The sequence below is a fragment of the Hypanus sabinus genome, chromosome X1, assembly GCF_030144855.1.
Source record: "Hypanus sabinus isolate sHypSab1 chromosome X1, sHypSab1.hap1, whole genome shotgun sequence".
Taxonomy (NCBI): Eukaryota; Metazoa; Chordata; class Chondrichthyes; order Myliobatiformes; family Dasyatidae; genus Hypanus; species Hypanus sabinus.
In genome coordinates, this window is record NC_082738.1 from 59,336,718 (window position 1) to 59,351,123 (window position 14,406).

The 14,406-nt window shown below is 39.1% G+C and overlaps 1 protein-coding gene across 1 annotated transcript in view; it reads right to left on the minus strand.

Annotated features, from left to right (window-relative positions):
- Positions 1–14,406, minus strand: part of LOC132384955 (tumor necrosis factor receptor superfamily member 16-like) — a 137,043-nt gene that overhangs the window by 9,822 nt on the left and 112,815 nt on the right. The window contains exons 4-5 of the mRNA XM_059956643.1: positions 10,940–11,141; positions 8,451–8,629 (exon numbers count right to left, since the gene is read on the minus strand). Coding sequence (XP_059812626.1) covers positions 8,451–8,629; positions 10,940–11,141 — 381 coding nt within the window. The remainder of the gene's footprint in view (positions 1–8,450; positions 8,630–10,939; positions 11,142–14,406) is intronic.

Sequence of the window (14,406 nt, forward strand, 5' to 3'; positions counted from 1 at the left end):
GAGGATTGGTGGAATCAGATGCTATCACCATGTTTAAGAAACATTTAGGTAGACTCCTAAATAGCCAGGGCATAGAAGAATTCAACCTAATCTGGGCAAATAGGTTGTTGTAGATGGGTTAAAAGGTCAACAAGGATGTGGTGGGCCAAAGGACCCATTTCCAAGCTGTACAACTCTGACTATGACTAATGACTAATGACTCTTCAACCATACAAGAATTGTGATTCTTGAGCAAACTTCTAAATTTATCCATTGTCACAGAGAGATGTAACAATACAGAAGGTGGTTATTTGGCCATTTAATATCTTTCTGCAAGAACAATGTACCAAGTTACCTTTACCTTGAACTTCTGCAATATTCTGTATTTCAAATGCTGATCCAATTCTTGCTGAAAGCCAAGGCTGAATCAACCTCCCATCAGAAATGGATTCCAGATGCTAACTGTTTCCACTGCATAACTCTTCCCCCCCCCCCCCATGTCACTTATGATTACTTTGCTAATCAACTGAAATCTGTCTCATCTGGTTCTTGACCCTTTCTTCCTATCAACTTTCTCTAGACACCTCATTATTTTACACTCTTCCATCACATCTGCTCTCAACCTTCTCAGTATTAAGTACTACAATCACTGCTTTTCCTTCCTTCCTCATAGCTCCCTCATCACTGGAATTTTCTACCCCATATGTGGTAGCCCCAACCCTAGTGATCCCTCCCCAGCTCCACAATTCCTCCCACTTCATAATATGCTGCTGTTTTTGATTCATTCCCAACACTATGCAGCCGTTTCTTCCCCTAATTCCAATCAAAAATGATATCTCCCTACATCAGCCTACTGTCCCTACCAGTTTTCCCCTCATCCCCTTGGCAAAGTTCGGGCCTCACCAAGCTCATGGTCAGTGATTTCCAAAACCTATCTTAATGGCTGATTTTGATTTTGAACACATTAGAATTTCCAGGAAATTATATCCAGAATAAACAGTTACACTGGACAACAAATATTTTGCTTCCTGAATACTTTTGGAAGTATCTTATGGATTTAGGGCTGCTAATCATGAAAACTCTTTTTTTTTAAATTACCTATATATGTTAGCTCAATTCATGGTTCATGTCAATTAAAATGGCACCCACAATGCAAGCTGAAAAGTTTTCTACCTTGTCCAGAAATATCACACAGACACACCGTTCTATGCATTGCGTTTACAGTATATCAGTTTGCGATCACATTAATGCGCATGCTCTATGCATGCTATGTGTACTCATTATAATAAAGTAATTTCATTTTCAAGAGTATTGAGAACATTTACCATAAACGCTGCCTGGGCAGGGTGAAAAGCATTGACAAGGATGCATCTCACCCTCCTAACCATGGGCTTTTTACTCTCCTCCCATCCAGTAGGTGCTACACGAGCCTCCGCTCCTGCACCAGCAAGCACAGGAAGAGCTTCTTCCCTGAGGCTGTGACCCTGCTGAACCTCACATCACAGCGCTAAGCAGTATTGCACCCTTGTTGTACTTTTATATCTGTATGCTGTTGTACTTACTTTTTATTCGCAGTTATTTTGTCAATAACACTATTCTTTTGCACTTCTGGTTAGATGCTAATTGCATTTCATTGGCTTTGTACAAACGTTTGTATCTGTACTCGGCACAATGAAAATAAAATTGAATCTAATCTAATCTAATCTGATCTGTGATGGCAAAATGTCTCACCAATGTTGCAACAGTCATGATGCTCTGTTATATTTGTGGCAAGTATATGCTTAAATCTCAAGACAGAGCAGGACTCCTCTTACAACAAGCTGGAGGAACTCAGTAGGTTAGGCAGCATCCATGGAAATGAGCAGTCAACGTTTCGTCAGGTCCTGCTGACTGTTGACTGCTCATTTCCATGGATGCTGCCCAACCTGCTGAATTCCTCCAGCTTGTTGTACGTGTTGATTTGACCACAGCATCTGCAATGTACTTTGTGTTTAGGACTCCTCATATTAGGAAGGCCTATATGCTCTACTTTGGATGTAAAGTTGGCAACCAAGACAAAGCCTGGGCTCCTCACTTTTGTTGCACAACATGCACTGTCGATCTTAGAGCTTGGCTCAGAGGATCTCGGAAGTCAATGCCGTTCACTGTCCTGATGATATGGTGAGAGCAGAAGGATCAAGTGACAGACTGATACTTCTGTCTGACCAGTGTTGTCTGGTTTCTCTGCTAAAAACAAGAAATCCATTGAATACCCCAATCTCCCTTCCGCCATGCGAACTGAAGTACTGAAGCCGCCAGAGATATGGAGTCTAGAGGAAGCCGACAAAGATACCATGATCCACGAGCCAGGAATCGAAAACAACACTGATACAGATTTTGAACCCTTTATATTGAGTAAGCCTCATCTGAAAACTCAATCTGTGTTAAATGATCTGGTTAGAGACATGCATTTGTTAAAGGCAAAATCATAATTACTGGGCTCAAGACTGCAAGGCTGGTATCTGCTGTCACTGGGCACAAAAATATCCATGAAGGATTTCAATATTTGAGACAGATGTTTCCCACTGAAAAAGATAGGTGCTTAATTAACAAAATAGTTGATGTTTCCTTCTTAATTTTCATGCCATTTATCAGCTGTAGTATCGACTGGCATCTACCTCTGGAATTCAAGAGAAAAGGGGAATTTCAGAAGTTAACCAGCAATGCAGTATTAGTCAATGACTAGAACACAAACCCATTTCAGCTTCCTGTTAACTGTAGGATTTATGGAAAAATAAGAATACTTTAAATTCAACTCAGTGTCAAATAATGCACCATAACATATTGACTACGTAGACAAGAGAGGTTTAGTGTCATAACCTTTCCGCTTTCATTGGCAAAGTTATTTTAGGAATGCATTTTAAAATCAAATGTAACATGACCAGCATACTCCAAGGCTGTACTTTCAGATCGCTCAGTTACTATTCCTGATGGTCATCTTACACTAAGCTCTTGTAGCTTTAGAATTTGTCCGTTAACTTTAGAAACATTGACCCAATCCAAATTAGCAAAACAGGTACATAAGATTACAATCTAATAAATCATCCAAATTCAATGCCCTTTAACTTGATTCCTTATCAAGACATTGCAATAAAAGCAACACTATTCCAAATATAATAGACTCTAATCAGATTTTCTCTGTACTAGTGAATATTTGCCCTGTTTTTGCAATGAAAATAGTAAAGCTACATCAATATCTACTCATCCTTTAATCTCCTGAGAATCAACCCAAAGACAATCTGCCTTGTCATGACCCTTGCACTTTGTCTTTCTGTGATACACTTTCTCTGGAACTGATTCTGCATTCTGATATTGTTTTCCTTTTGTACTACTTTGATCTACTGATGTATGGAATGATCTATCAAGATTACATGCAAATAATTGTTTTCCACTTAATGTTAGTACATGTGACCATAACAAACCAATTACCAATCGCCAGCATTCATTCCACATCTTTTTTGGCAACTACAATTATGAGTAAATTCCTAAATCACATCCAGCCAAATGGAAGCTAGGATTTGTGTCACTCTTTGTAAATAGGGAGATTATTCAAACTTTGTCAACAGTCATAACCCATCAATGACTGGCAGCGTTTCAAATACAATCCTTCATCCACTTCAAGGATCGGCAGGTTCTGCATTCAGAGATTCCCTGCTGCATACCTTTGTTGTACCGTGTGGATATTTGAGTTACTGTTGCCTTTGTGTCAGCTTGAACCAGTCTGGCCATTCTCCTCTGACCTCTCTTATTAACAAGGCATTTTCACCTACAGAAATGCCACTTGCTGTTTTTTTTTGTTTTTCACACCATTCCCTATAAACTCTAGACCGGGGGTCGGCAACCTGCGGCTCCCGAGCCATTTGTGGCTCTTTCACCTCTGTGCTGCGGCTCCCTGTGGCTTTGGGAAATAATTGGTCAGTATTTAATTAAAATGTATTTTATGTTAGTTTGTTAGCTTTTGAAATGTAATTCTAAATTTGAAGATTATGGTGATCTTGTACAATCTAAGTGTGGCGACACATTTCCTGGCACATCCGAAACGGCTCACAATTAGCCAGCATTCCGGCTAAGGGAGATAGCCTACGGGGGTTTGTGAGTACGCGTCTTTTGCAGCATCTGCGTCCATGGGGGCTGGGTTGAGGGAGGCTTAAAAGCAAGGCTGTTTAGTTCGAATAAAGTTATTCGACTGCAGTTTACTGACTGCGTGAGCACACCGCTACAACGTGTTTTTATCGCTATTAATATACGTCACCACTGCCAATACCTGACACCCGCCAGTGCGCGATTTCTTTAATTTTTCGATCCAAGGTAAGCCAACTATGGAGAATTCTAAAAAAAGAAAAGTGACTGAAGAAAACAGAACGTTTAATGATACGTGGACAGATTCATTTGCTTTCACTGTTGACGAGACTGGTTTACCGGTATGCTTAATATGCAATGAGAAACTAGCAAACAACAAAAAGTCAAATGTCGCAAGGCATTTCCAGAATAAACACGCAGCCTTTGCTCAAAAATATCCGGATGGAGATGAGAGAAAAAAAGCCATTTCGGAACTGATGCGGAAGGTTGATCTGCGCAAAAATCATTTCCAGAAATGGATGAAGTCTGGAAAATCAACGACATACGCCAGTTATATTGCCGCTCAGGAAATAGTCAGGCACGGGAAGCAGTTTACAGATGGTGAATATATAAAAGAATCTTTCATTAAGATTTCAGAACATCTATTCACGGACTTTAAAAACAAGAGTGAAATTGTGCAGAAAATCAGGGATATGCCCCTCTCTGCAAAGACTGTCAAAGACAGAACCATAAAAATGGCAGAAGACATCACAAGACAGCAAATTAAAGACATCAATTCAGCTGTGGCCTACTCGATTGCCTGTGACGAGTCTAAAGACAAAGGTGATATTGAACAAATAGCGTTGTTCTGCCGGTATGTAAACTCTGCCGGGCCACAGGAAGAACTGATTGAGTTGATACCTCTAAAAGACCAAACACGGGGGGAGGACATCTGTGAGGCTGTCTTGAATTGTTTAAGAGTCAAAGGAATAAAGACCACCCATCTGGTGTCAGTAGCTACTGATGGGGCACCGAATATGACGGGAACGTACAAGGGATTTGTGGCTTTACTGCAGAAGTCGCTGGACAGAAAGCTGCTGACTTTTCACTGCATCTTGCACCAAGAGGCACTGTGCGCTCAAACATTTCCTCCGGAATGCACAGAAGTAATGGATGTTGTCATTCAGATTGTCAATAAAATAATGGCAAAAAGTTTAAATCACCGTCAATTCCGTTTGTTACTGGACGAGCTGGAAAGCGCATATTCTGATCTCCTGCTGCACAACAAAGTCCAGTGGCTGTCCAAAGGGGATGTGCTGAAACGCTTTGTCGCGTGTCTGGAAGAAGTGAAAACTTTCCTGGGCAGCAAAGGGCTCAACTTTCCTGAGCTGGAACAGCCAGAGTGGCTGGAAAAGCTACACTTCATGGTAGACATGACAGCGCACCTGAACACGCTGAACACAGCTCTTCAACGGGGTAAGGACGTACAGCCCTGCACATGTTGGAGGATGTTTTGGCATTCGAGCGCAAGTTGACGTTGCTTGCCAGAGATTTACAGAAAGGCACATTGTCTCACTTCCCCAATTTGAGAGAGTTCAAACAAGGTCACGACATGATAAATTCGGAGTATTTACATTCTGCAATCATCGCAATGCAAACATCGTTTGGGAAACGCTTCTGTGAGTTCAGAGAGGAAAAAAACACATTATCCTTCCCGGTCACTCCCCTAAGCATCGATCCATCCCTACTAAATACGACTGCATTGTCAGGTGTGAGTCAACCTGAACAAGTATGATAAATATTTTAATTGCCTATTATTTTACGTATATTCATATGTTTTCATTGTTCAGTGAAATAGTCCTTTTATTTTTCAGGTTGACAGCTGGCTGACGTTATTTTTGGTTTGCTGCTGGCGGCAAATTTAAGTTTGGCGTTTTTCATAAATACAAGAAGGACTCAAATAGACGTTGAGTATTTTACTTAAAAGTAACCTTCAACCCAACGTCTTTTTTTCGGAGTTCAAAATGTTTTTGTTGCATGCAGAAATGTAATTTCATTTTCTCTGCAGGAGTTCATCAATTTCATAAATGCAACACATTATAGTTTGTTTATACATAGCATAAAGGCAAAACAAAACGTTGTATGCAGTGTTATTTCATTTTAAATGTCAAGCGGGTTTTGCGGCTCCCAGTGTTTTCTTTTCTGTGGGAAACGGGTCCAAGTGGCTCTTTCAGTGGTAAAGGTTGCTGACCCCTGCTCTAGACACTGACGTGTGAAAACCAAGGAAATCAGTAGTTTCTGAGATACTCAAACCACAGTCAAAGTCAAATAGATCACATTTCTTTCCTCATACCAATGTTTGGTCTGAACAACAACTGAACCTCTTGGCCATGTCTGCATGCTTTGATGCATTGAGTTGCTGTCATGTGATTAGCTGACATTTGCATTGACAATCAATTGTACAGGTGTACCTAACTAAGCGTCATCAAATGTGCTGAAGCGTGAAAATAGCACACTGTCGTTTTTTTTAATTTTCAATCCTTTGCTTAAATCAAAATTAATTCCTTTGTACTAATCACTAAAGTGAAATGAATAAGAATTGTAAGTAAATACATTTGATACATGCTACTTGATCATAACTTATACTTGGGACAGCACAATAGATATTAAAGTATCTGGTGGTAAAGCTTTTTTATTGGAGTGCAGTGTTAAAGGTATTATTGCTGAGTTATGCCATGGGAAGACATTCACAGTTGGACAGAGGAAAACGTTCAAGGATAAAATTAACTTCCACCTGAAAAACTTCCAACCTCCCCGCAGATGCCAGGAAATCCTTGGCCCATGATTGGTCAACGTGGAGAACAAATATTCAATACGGCATTGAAAACCTCAGGAGTACAGAGAAACCCTTGTGTGAACAATGGAAGAAACACAGCACCTCACAAACCACCACCCCACAACTGCCACCTATGTCATCTTCAAACCACAAAACAGAAGTGGGATGAAGTTATCCTCGATCAGCAGAAAATAAAAATGTTCATTGTTCTGTCAGCCTGAATGAATCAAGCCTTCTGCTTATCATTGCTGATTTGTCAGAATGAAATTTTCCAATTAAGTTTATTTTAACTCTTTACATTTTTTTTCTTATTTTGCTTTTCAGTGATTGGGGTGGTTTTAAATTTTACACTAAAGTGATCGATCCTGTAGTACTGAGGAGAAGCTTATAAGATCTGTTTTATAAATAACTTCTTGTTTCACAGTTCAGTATCTTCACTACATCTAATGTTCATCCAAAGCTGAGATGCTTATTCATGTTTAAGTATGTATCAATAAAAACAATATTGCTGATCTAAATGTACCCAGCCATGACAATTTAGACGAATTGTGCACACTTCCAGGAACCTATAGGTTGTGCTGATCAACCATTCAGATTTCTACTGATCCATTAAAGTAAACTGAAACTTGTGGAGACACCAGAGACCGTAGATGCTGGAATCTGGAGCAAAAATCACAATGCTGTTAGGCAGCATCTGTGTAGGAAAATGGACAGTCAACAATTTGGGTTGTGATCTTACACCTGTCTTAGTGAAGGGCATCAACCCAAAATGTCAACTGTTCATTTCTCTTCACAGATGCTGCCTGACACATTTGAGTTCCTCCAGAATTCTGTTTTAAAGCAAAGCTTCTGGTTTGCTAACCTCTACTGCCATTATCAGACTAACACATGATACTCAAGACCTGTTTTTAAACCCCAGGTGACCCAATTTAAATGAGTGGACTAATAACTTGGAATGTAAATTTGTTAATAAGAAAACAAAACTTTTTGTAACTATAAAGATTCTGCAGATGCTGAAAATCCAGAGTAATACACACAAAATGCTGGAGAAACTCAGCAGGTTAGGCATCTTCTATAGAAAGGATGTTTCAGGCCAAGGCTCTTCTTCAGAACTCTTAGTAACCTCTTGGTACACTTTGACATTTATCAATTTTCAAGCCAAAAACTCCAAAAATAATTACAGATGTCCTGATTTTAACATGGAAGAAAAATTGATCAAGATTTCCTTCTTTGTATTTATGCTGATATTGCAATCAAAATTCCAGATTAGAAGAACTTCCTACCAATGGAAAGCTTAGTAGTTTTAGATAGTTCTGAAATGTTTGGAATTAAAATTTAATTACTCAGAACATCTATGCCAATGACTAATCTCATCCTTACAGGGTTATTATGGATAAGGAACAAGCAGGTATGACATAGCCTCCCACTATGCTGTTAGTATCCATACTTCTAAGAAGTATAGCATTTGAAAAGGAGTATGTCTCCCGTTTTGTACTGACATTAAAGTAATGTTTCTTTAGTGCAGTTCTGATACTACCTTGGCTCTGCTGTTGCTGCTGTTTCTGCTGCTGCTGCTGTTTTTGCTGTTGCTCATGCAGACTTTGACTGTCGACTGAGATTCCACTGTCACTGTGTAGCTTCTCCCCCTCTGGAGACTGTGTCTCATTTACTGTTCTGTTATTGGCTCCCTGCTTGTTTTGCTTACAGCTGTTCCATCTGTGACAAACATTCAAAAGAATCACGATACAGGAAACATCAAGTCAAACTCATTGTGCAAAAAGAAAGAATGGGAGACAGAGAGGGAAGGAGAAAGGGAAGTGGATGCTACTGAGAGAGGTGAAGTAGACATGGAACAAAACACATTATAAGTAGTTCTGCAAAGTAATTCTATGGAAAGTTCAGTAAAGAAGAACACAATTGACAACAAATGATCTCTGAAGGGAAACTTTAAACATTGTACTCCAATGAATGCAAACTCAAAGTCTGGGAGAATCTGATTTAGGTACAATATGGTGCAAAGGTCTTAGGCACATACATATAGCTAGGATGCCTAAGACCTTGGCATAGTACTGCTTGTCAATGTCGAGTGGAGAGTGAGGTGTAAATCTGGCAGGAGCAAAGGATGTTGGGAATGGTGAGGACGAAGTGCAGACACACTCAGATCTGAGACACCAGGCAAAGTCATTTAATTCCAAACAATTGGCTTATTGATGAATACCAAATGTCTCTCTAGTGCTTCCCACACTCCCTCCCTTCCCCTTTTCCCCAACCATGATTCCCCTCTTCCTGCCCCTTCCCATTATCAGTCGACAATAGAGACCCATATCAGAATTGTTTATCATCACCCATGTCATGAATTTTTTGCGCCATAGTACAGTGCAATACAGAATGGGGCATGGTAGCGTAGTGGTTAGCTTTAGAGTACCAGCGACCCAGGTTCAATTCCCATCGCTGTATGTAAGGAGTTTGTACATTTGCCCCGTGTGTTTCTTTCAGGTGCTCCAGTTTCCTCCCATAGTCCAAAGATATACGGGTTGGCAGGTTAATTGGTCTTTGTAAATTGTCCTGTAATTAGGCTAGGATTAAACCAGGGCTACTGGATAGTGTGGCCCAAAAGGGTGGAAGGGCCTACTCCTTGTTGTATCTCAATAAAATAAAAATTAAAAAATTAGTACAGTACAGTGCAAAAGCCTTAGGCACCCTAGCCATGTATACATGACTAAGACTTTTGCACACCACTGTAATTCATTAATCAAAGACATCCAGCTTGTAAGTCTTCCTTGAGATAATGAAGCTGGGTAAGACTAGAAGATGGACAAATTAGCTATGAAAGCAGAAATAAGATTAGATACTGTGGAGATTATAATTCGCAGGGGATGGTCAATTGCTACAAAGGATCTGTAAATCGGACTAAAGAACCATGACGATTGAGATGGAGCTGAGGAAGATATTCGTGTGAGGTTGATCTGAGTAATGGACGTTGAAATGTGGAACACAATTGGGAGGACAGGAAGGCAGAACTTAATTCTACTGATGAGATCAAGAGATGCAATTGTGTAGGCAGGACTGAAGATCAGTATTGCTGAAATGCGACTGAGGGACAACACAACTGTAGAAGTGAGAGTGGAGAACATGATCGTGGAAGTGGGGTGACAATCACTATGGTATACATGCTACAAAATTTGTTGTTATTCTGTTTAGTAACTACAAAAAAATGGCTTCTTTGTTTACTTTGTTTCTGTATGTTTTAAAATGTTTCCTTTGAGGAACAGGAGATAGATGAGTAGTGGAGGATTCTGGAATTGATAGGGTAACTTTGTCAAGATAACTCAAGCAAGGAACAATGAATGCATGCACAGTCATAATATCCCTCTTGTATAACGCACATCACACTACATGGTCAAAGGTGATGTCCAGAAGCATATTAATTAATAACGTCATTGGATGCTATTCATTAACTAAGCTACATTGATACCTGAAATGACAGGTTTTCTTGTGAAGTATTGTTGGACAGTCAAGGTTTACATTTGCTTGAGTTTAGAAGAATGAGAGGTGACTTGTTTGAAATGTATAAAAATGATGCGTCATTAGGGTTGTATGTGGGGGAGAAATTTTCTCTTCTGGGATAATATACAGTAGAATTAAAATCCACTGTTTAAAAATAAGAAATCATCCATACAAGGCAAAAGTCAGACAAGAATTTTTCACTCTGTGGGCCATGGGTGTTTGAGATTCTTTTCATTAAAAGGTGGTGAAAACACAGTAGATAGGAATCTGGTGTTGAGATTACAATCAGATCACAGTCATGATCTGATTTACTGGTGGAGGAAGCACAAAAGGACCAAATTATCTACTACTGCTCCCAATTCATGTGTTCATTATGTGTAAAGTTTAAATTCCTTGATGTCACCATATTACATATACTGTAGTTACAACTTTACTTCTTCATTACAAATTAATGACGTTGCATCATACTATGGAAAAGATAGCTATGCAATTAAAACAAACAATTTAAGAAAAACCAACCGTTTGAAAGCCACGTAAGCCACAAGTCCAACCACAACTGCAGCCAAGATGGAACAGTAGACAGGAATGATGTTGTCAGTGCTGCCCTGCCCAATGAACTGTGGTGAGCTTGGAACAGCTGTGGTTGTCATTATCTCTGTTGTTGTGACAATTTTCGGAGGGACCACGGTACTGACTACAGAAGGTCGTGCATGACGATTTGCTGGAAAGAGAAAAATTGAATCCCATTAATTCTCTAGTACTGTAACAACTTACTTAATGCCACTGTAACTTGTCTAATTATACATCCATGCAGAGAGTACCAGAAATAATCTTCTTTATAACTGAAAACCTAATCTTTGTTAAACCTTGTTGAACAATGCTGTCAATGTTCATCAATATTAAACAATTAAATTAGCTCAATCAAAATTGGGGATAAAAAAATTCTGTCCCTTCAATTATTATTTGGAAATACTTTAATGTTCAAGAGGTATTTCAATAAAGTCTGACACTTAACAATCCTAATAATGTGAAATTACTTAAGCTTTAATTTTTTTTCTATTAGAGCATATTTTTACCATTCGTATTTGTGACAAGTAGGCTGCTAACAGAATGCAATATTCAGGCAAAAATATAAAAGGGAACTTTTCACATACATTATTATGACCAAACTCAAGAGATGGGTTTATAACAAGTGAATATTTAGAAAATGGATTGTAATTTATTTCTGTGTTAAAACTAGCACCATACCAGGCAACCCTCCCCCCAGAACATCAGCAACAAACAAGTGCGCAAGGTTATTGGTGAATATTCCACTACAAATCAGTTAAACAGTGGCCTGCATTGCTTGTAACAGCTGTAAACACTTTGCTACTCAGCCATCAAAAAAGCACCTGTCCTGTCAGCAACATGACAGTTAAGAAGTGCCTTGGAGTACAGGAGGGCTGAGGAAGGATGAAGACAATATCACCACTCTGATACAGAATTGTCTCCTAATGATTCTTCACTATTTATCTTTAAAATTTTGACTTTGATTCTTCTTAGACTGCAAGTTATCAGAGCCAAGGGCAAAATGAGGTCAAGTTATCTCAGTCCAGGAGATCTGAGTCTACAATACTTATCAAGCCATGATCTGAAAATCTCACTCTAATTTACAGAATGTAGCTGGAGTTAAGAGATGTGTGTGGGGGGGGGGGGGGAGGGGGAGGGAATCCTCTAAGACAATTATGTTCAAACAACACACACAAAATGCTGGAGGAATTCAGCAGGCCAGGCAGCACCTATGGAAAAGAGTAAATAGTCGACATCTCGGCCCAAACAATGAGAAGAATTGGGGCAGCCAATAAAAAGCCTGCATTTTATGTAGTTATACAGTCATTTCACATCCTTGAATGTTTTTCTTTTACTCACATATAATTATCTAAACAAATTCAAAACAATTTTGCTAATTGATAGTGTGGTTTTTCTCATCCATTCATTTAAACAACATTCCACAGGCCGCAATAAAGCAGTCTTCGAAGATTCCCAATAATAGTCTTCAGCTTGCTTGTAACATGCTTCATCTATCCACATGATAAAACAGTCTCTTTTGAAGGAAGTACTTTGAACATATCCCTTATTAGGATTTAAGTTTCTGTGAAAATTAGCTTTATGGATTTTCTTAGTCAAATTTCCTGGCATTTCCGGGATCATTTTATCCTCTTCATTGCTAAAACTATTCTTAGAAGACTGGACTTCACTTAAGAAAATACTAGCATCAATAGCTGGAGATGTCCTGTTCAGTAATTGAGGAAGCTAAACTTTCTGGATATCATAAACAGCCACAGGCATTGTGATGCACAATTAATCCATGTCTAATTATTGCTGGTGTGATTAGTATGCCACTGCCATATTTCCAGCTAATCAGATGTTTAATGGCTAGACACAACAGCAGCAAGAAAAACAGTTAATGGCCAACTTCAGATAAAGATAGTCTGTGCCTCGTTAAGGGGAGGCACCATGCTGGAGCAATTGCAAACAGTGGAGCTGAACTGAGAAACATTGAAAAGTGCCACAGCATGGAAAGCAAACCCCTCAAAGGGCTTCAAGCACAGCATTTGAAATCTTGGTGGAGGAAATGGATTGCAGGGGAGCAGCCCCATTCCAGCAGGAGGTACTATAGATGTAGGCTCAGAAGTCAACTGAGGATAGCCATAGAAATGACTATCAAGAGTCAAAACAGAATGTAACCCAGTTTAATTAAACCCAAAAATGTAATGTTATAAAGCTCCACCTGTGGAGGGATGAAAACGAGGTTTATCGAATTTTAAAAAAAGGAACTGGGGGGTGGAATCTATGTCCAAATGAGGCGTGGCTGACACAGTAAACTATTACAAACTAAAGATATAAACTGTTAAAAGTGGGATTGGTAGTGAGTATCTCTACCCTACTTACTTGAAAACCTCAGGGTGAGCCCCCTGGAGGAGAGACGATAGCGATAAAAAGATCCATTGAAGTTACAGCTATAACAAGCAGCAGCTGTAATGAGATAATATCGGCAGAGACCAGTGTCCAAGATCTCTACCGTGTAACTGGGAAATAGTTTTATTAAATCACACCAAGGGATTGGGTCAGGTTTTTGTTGTGCATATATTGTGAATCGACTTTCCATCCAACGAATCAAGATGGTGAGCCACCCAAGATGAAGAACCAGGACAGGAACAAAATGTTTCACGAAGTAGAGAATTTAATACAGCTGGATGTACAAGTTTATTTTCATTCAAAGTATCTGAATTAGATTTTCTGCAAGAACTGATTATTTTTGCAATGACTTGGATAAGTTACTGAATGAGATTTACTTTGTTTAAAAGTTGTGATGTTGGAGAATTGTGAAAGGAGTAAAGCCGTTGAGACACACAGATATATAATTTTCAAATTTGTATTTGTAGACATACTGACTTGAGCTGAAATTGAAGTTAACTATAATATCTAAGATTAGGAATTCAATTAGTTTTCTACCCAACTGGGCAGGGGCGGGGGGGGGGGGAGAAAGGAAAGGTTAGTCTGTAAACCTTTATACACTAGATCTAATTAGTTAAAGAAATTGGAGTAATAAAGGATATTGTAATGAATCTTACTGAACCCAACTAAACAGGAATTTGGTTTTTGTTGATATCTGAGATTTGGAACCTAAACAGAATGTTGGAATTTCTGAATTGTTCTTACTTGCATAACTATTTTGTATATCTTTTTGTTTTTAATATGCAAAACTTGCCTCCAGAAGTGCGTGTTTTCTATTCACTGCCTCCATCCAATAACTAGAGCTTCTGATGGCCTACTAGCACCTAGTGTAGTACTATGTAATTTGATTTTTCTCATAAAAGTACAGTGACCAGTCACACAAGATAACATGAGCACTACACAGGTGTTACACGAAGGACCTGGAAGCAATATTAACAGAAGCTTCATCACTCAAGATTAAAGTTAATGAATTAACCTTCAAAGGACTC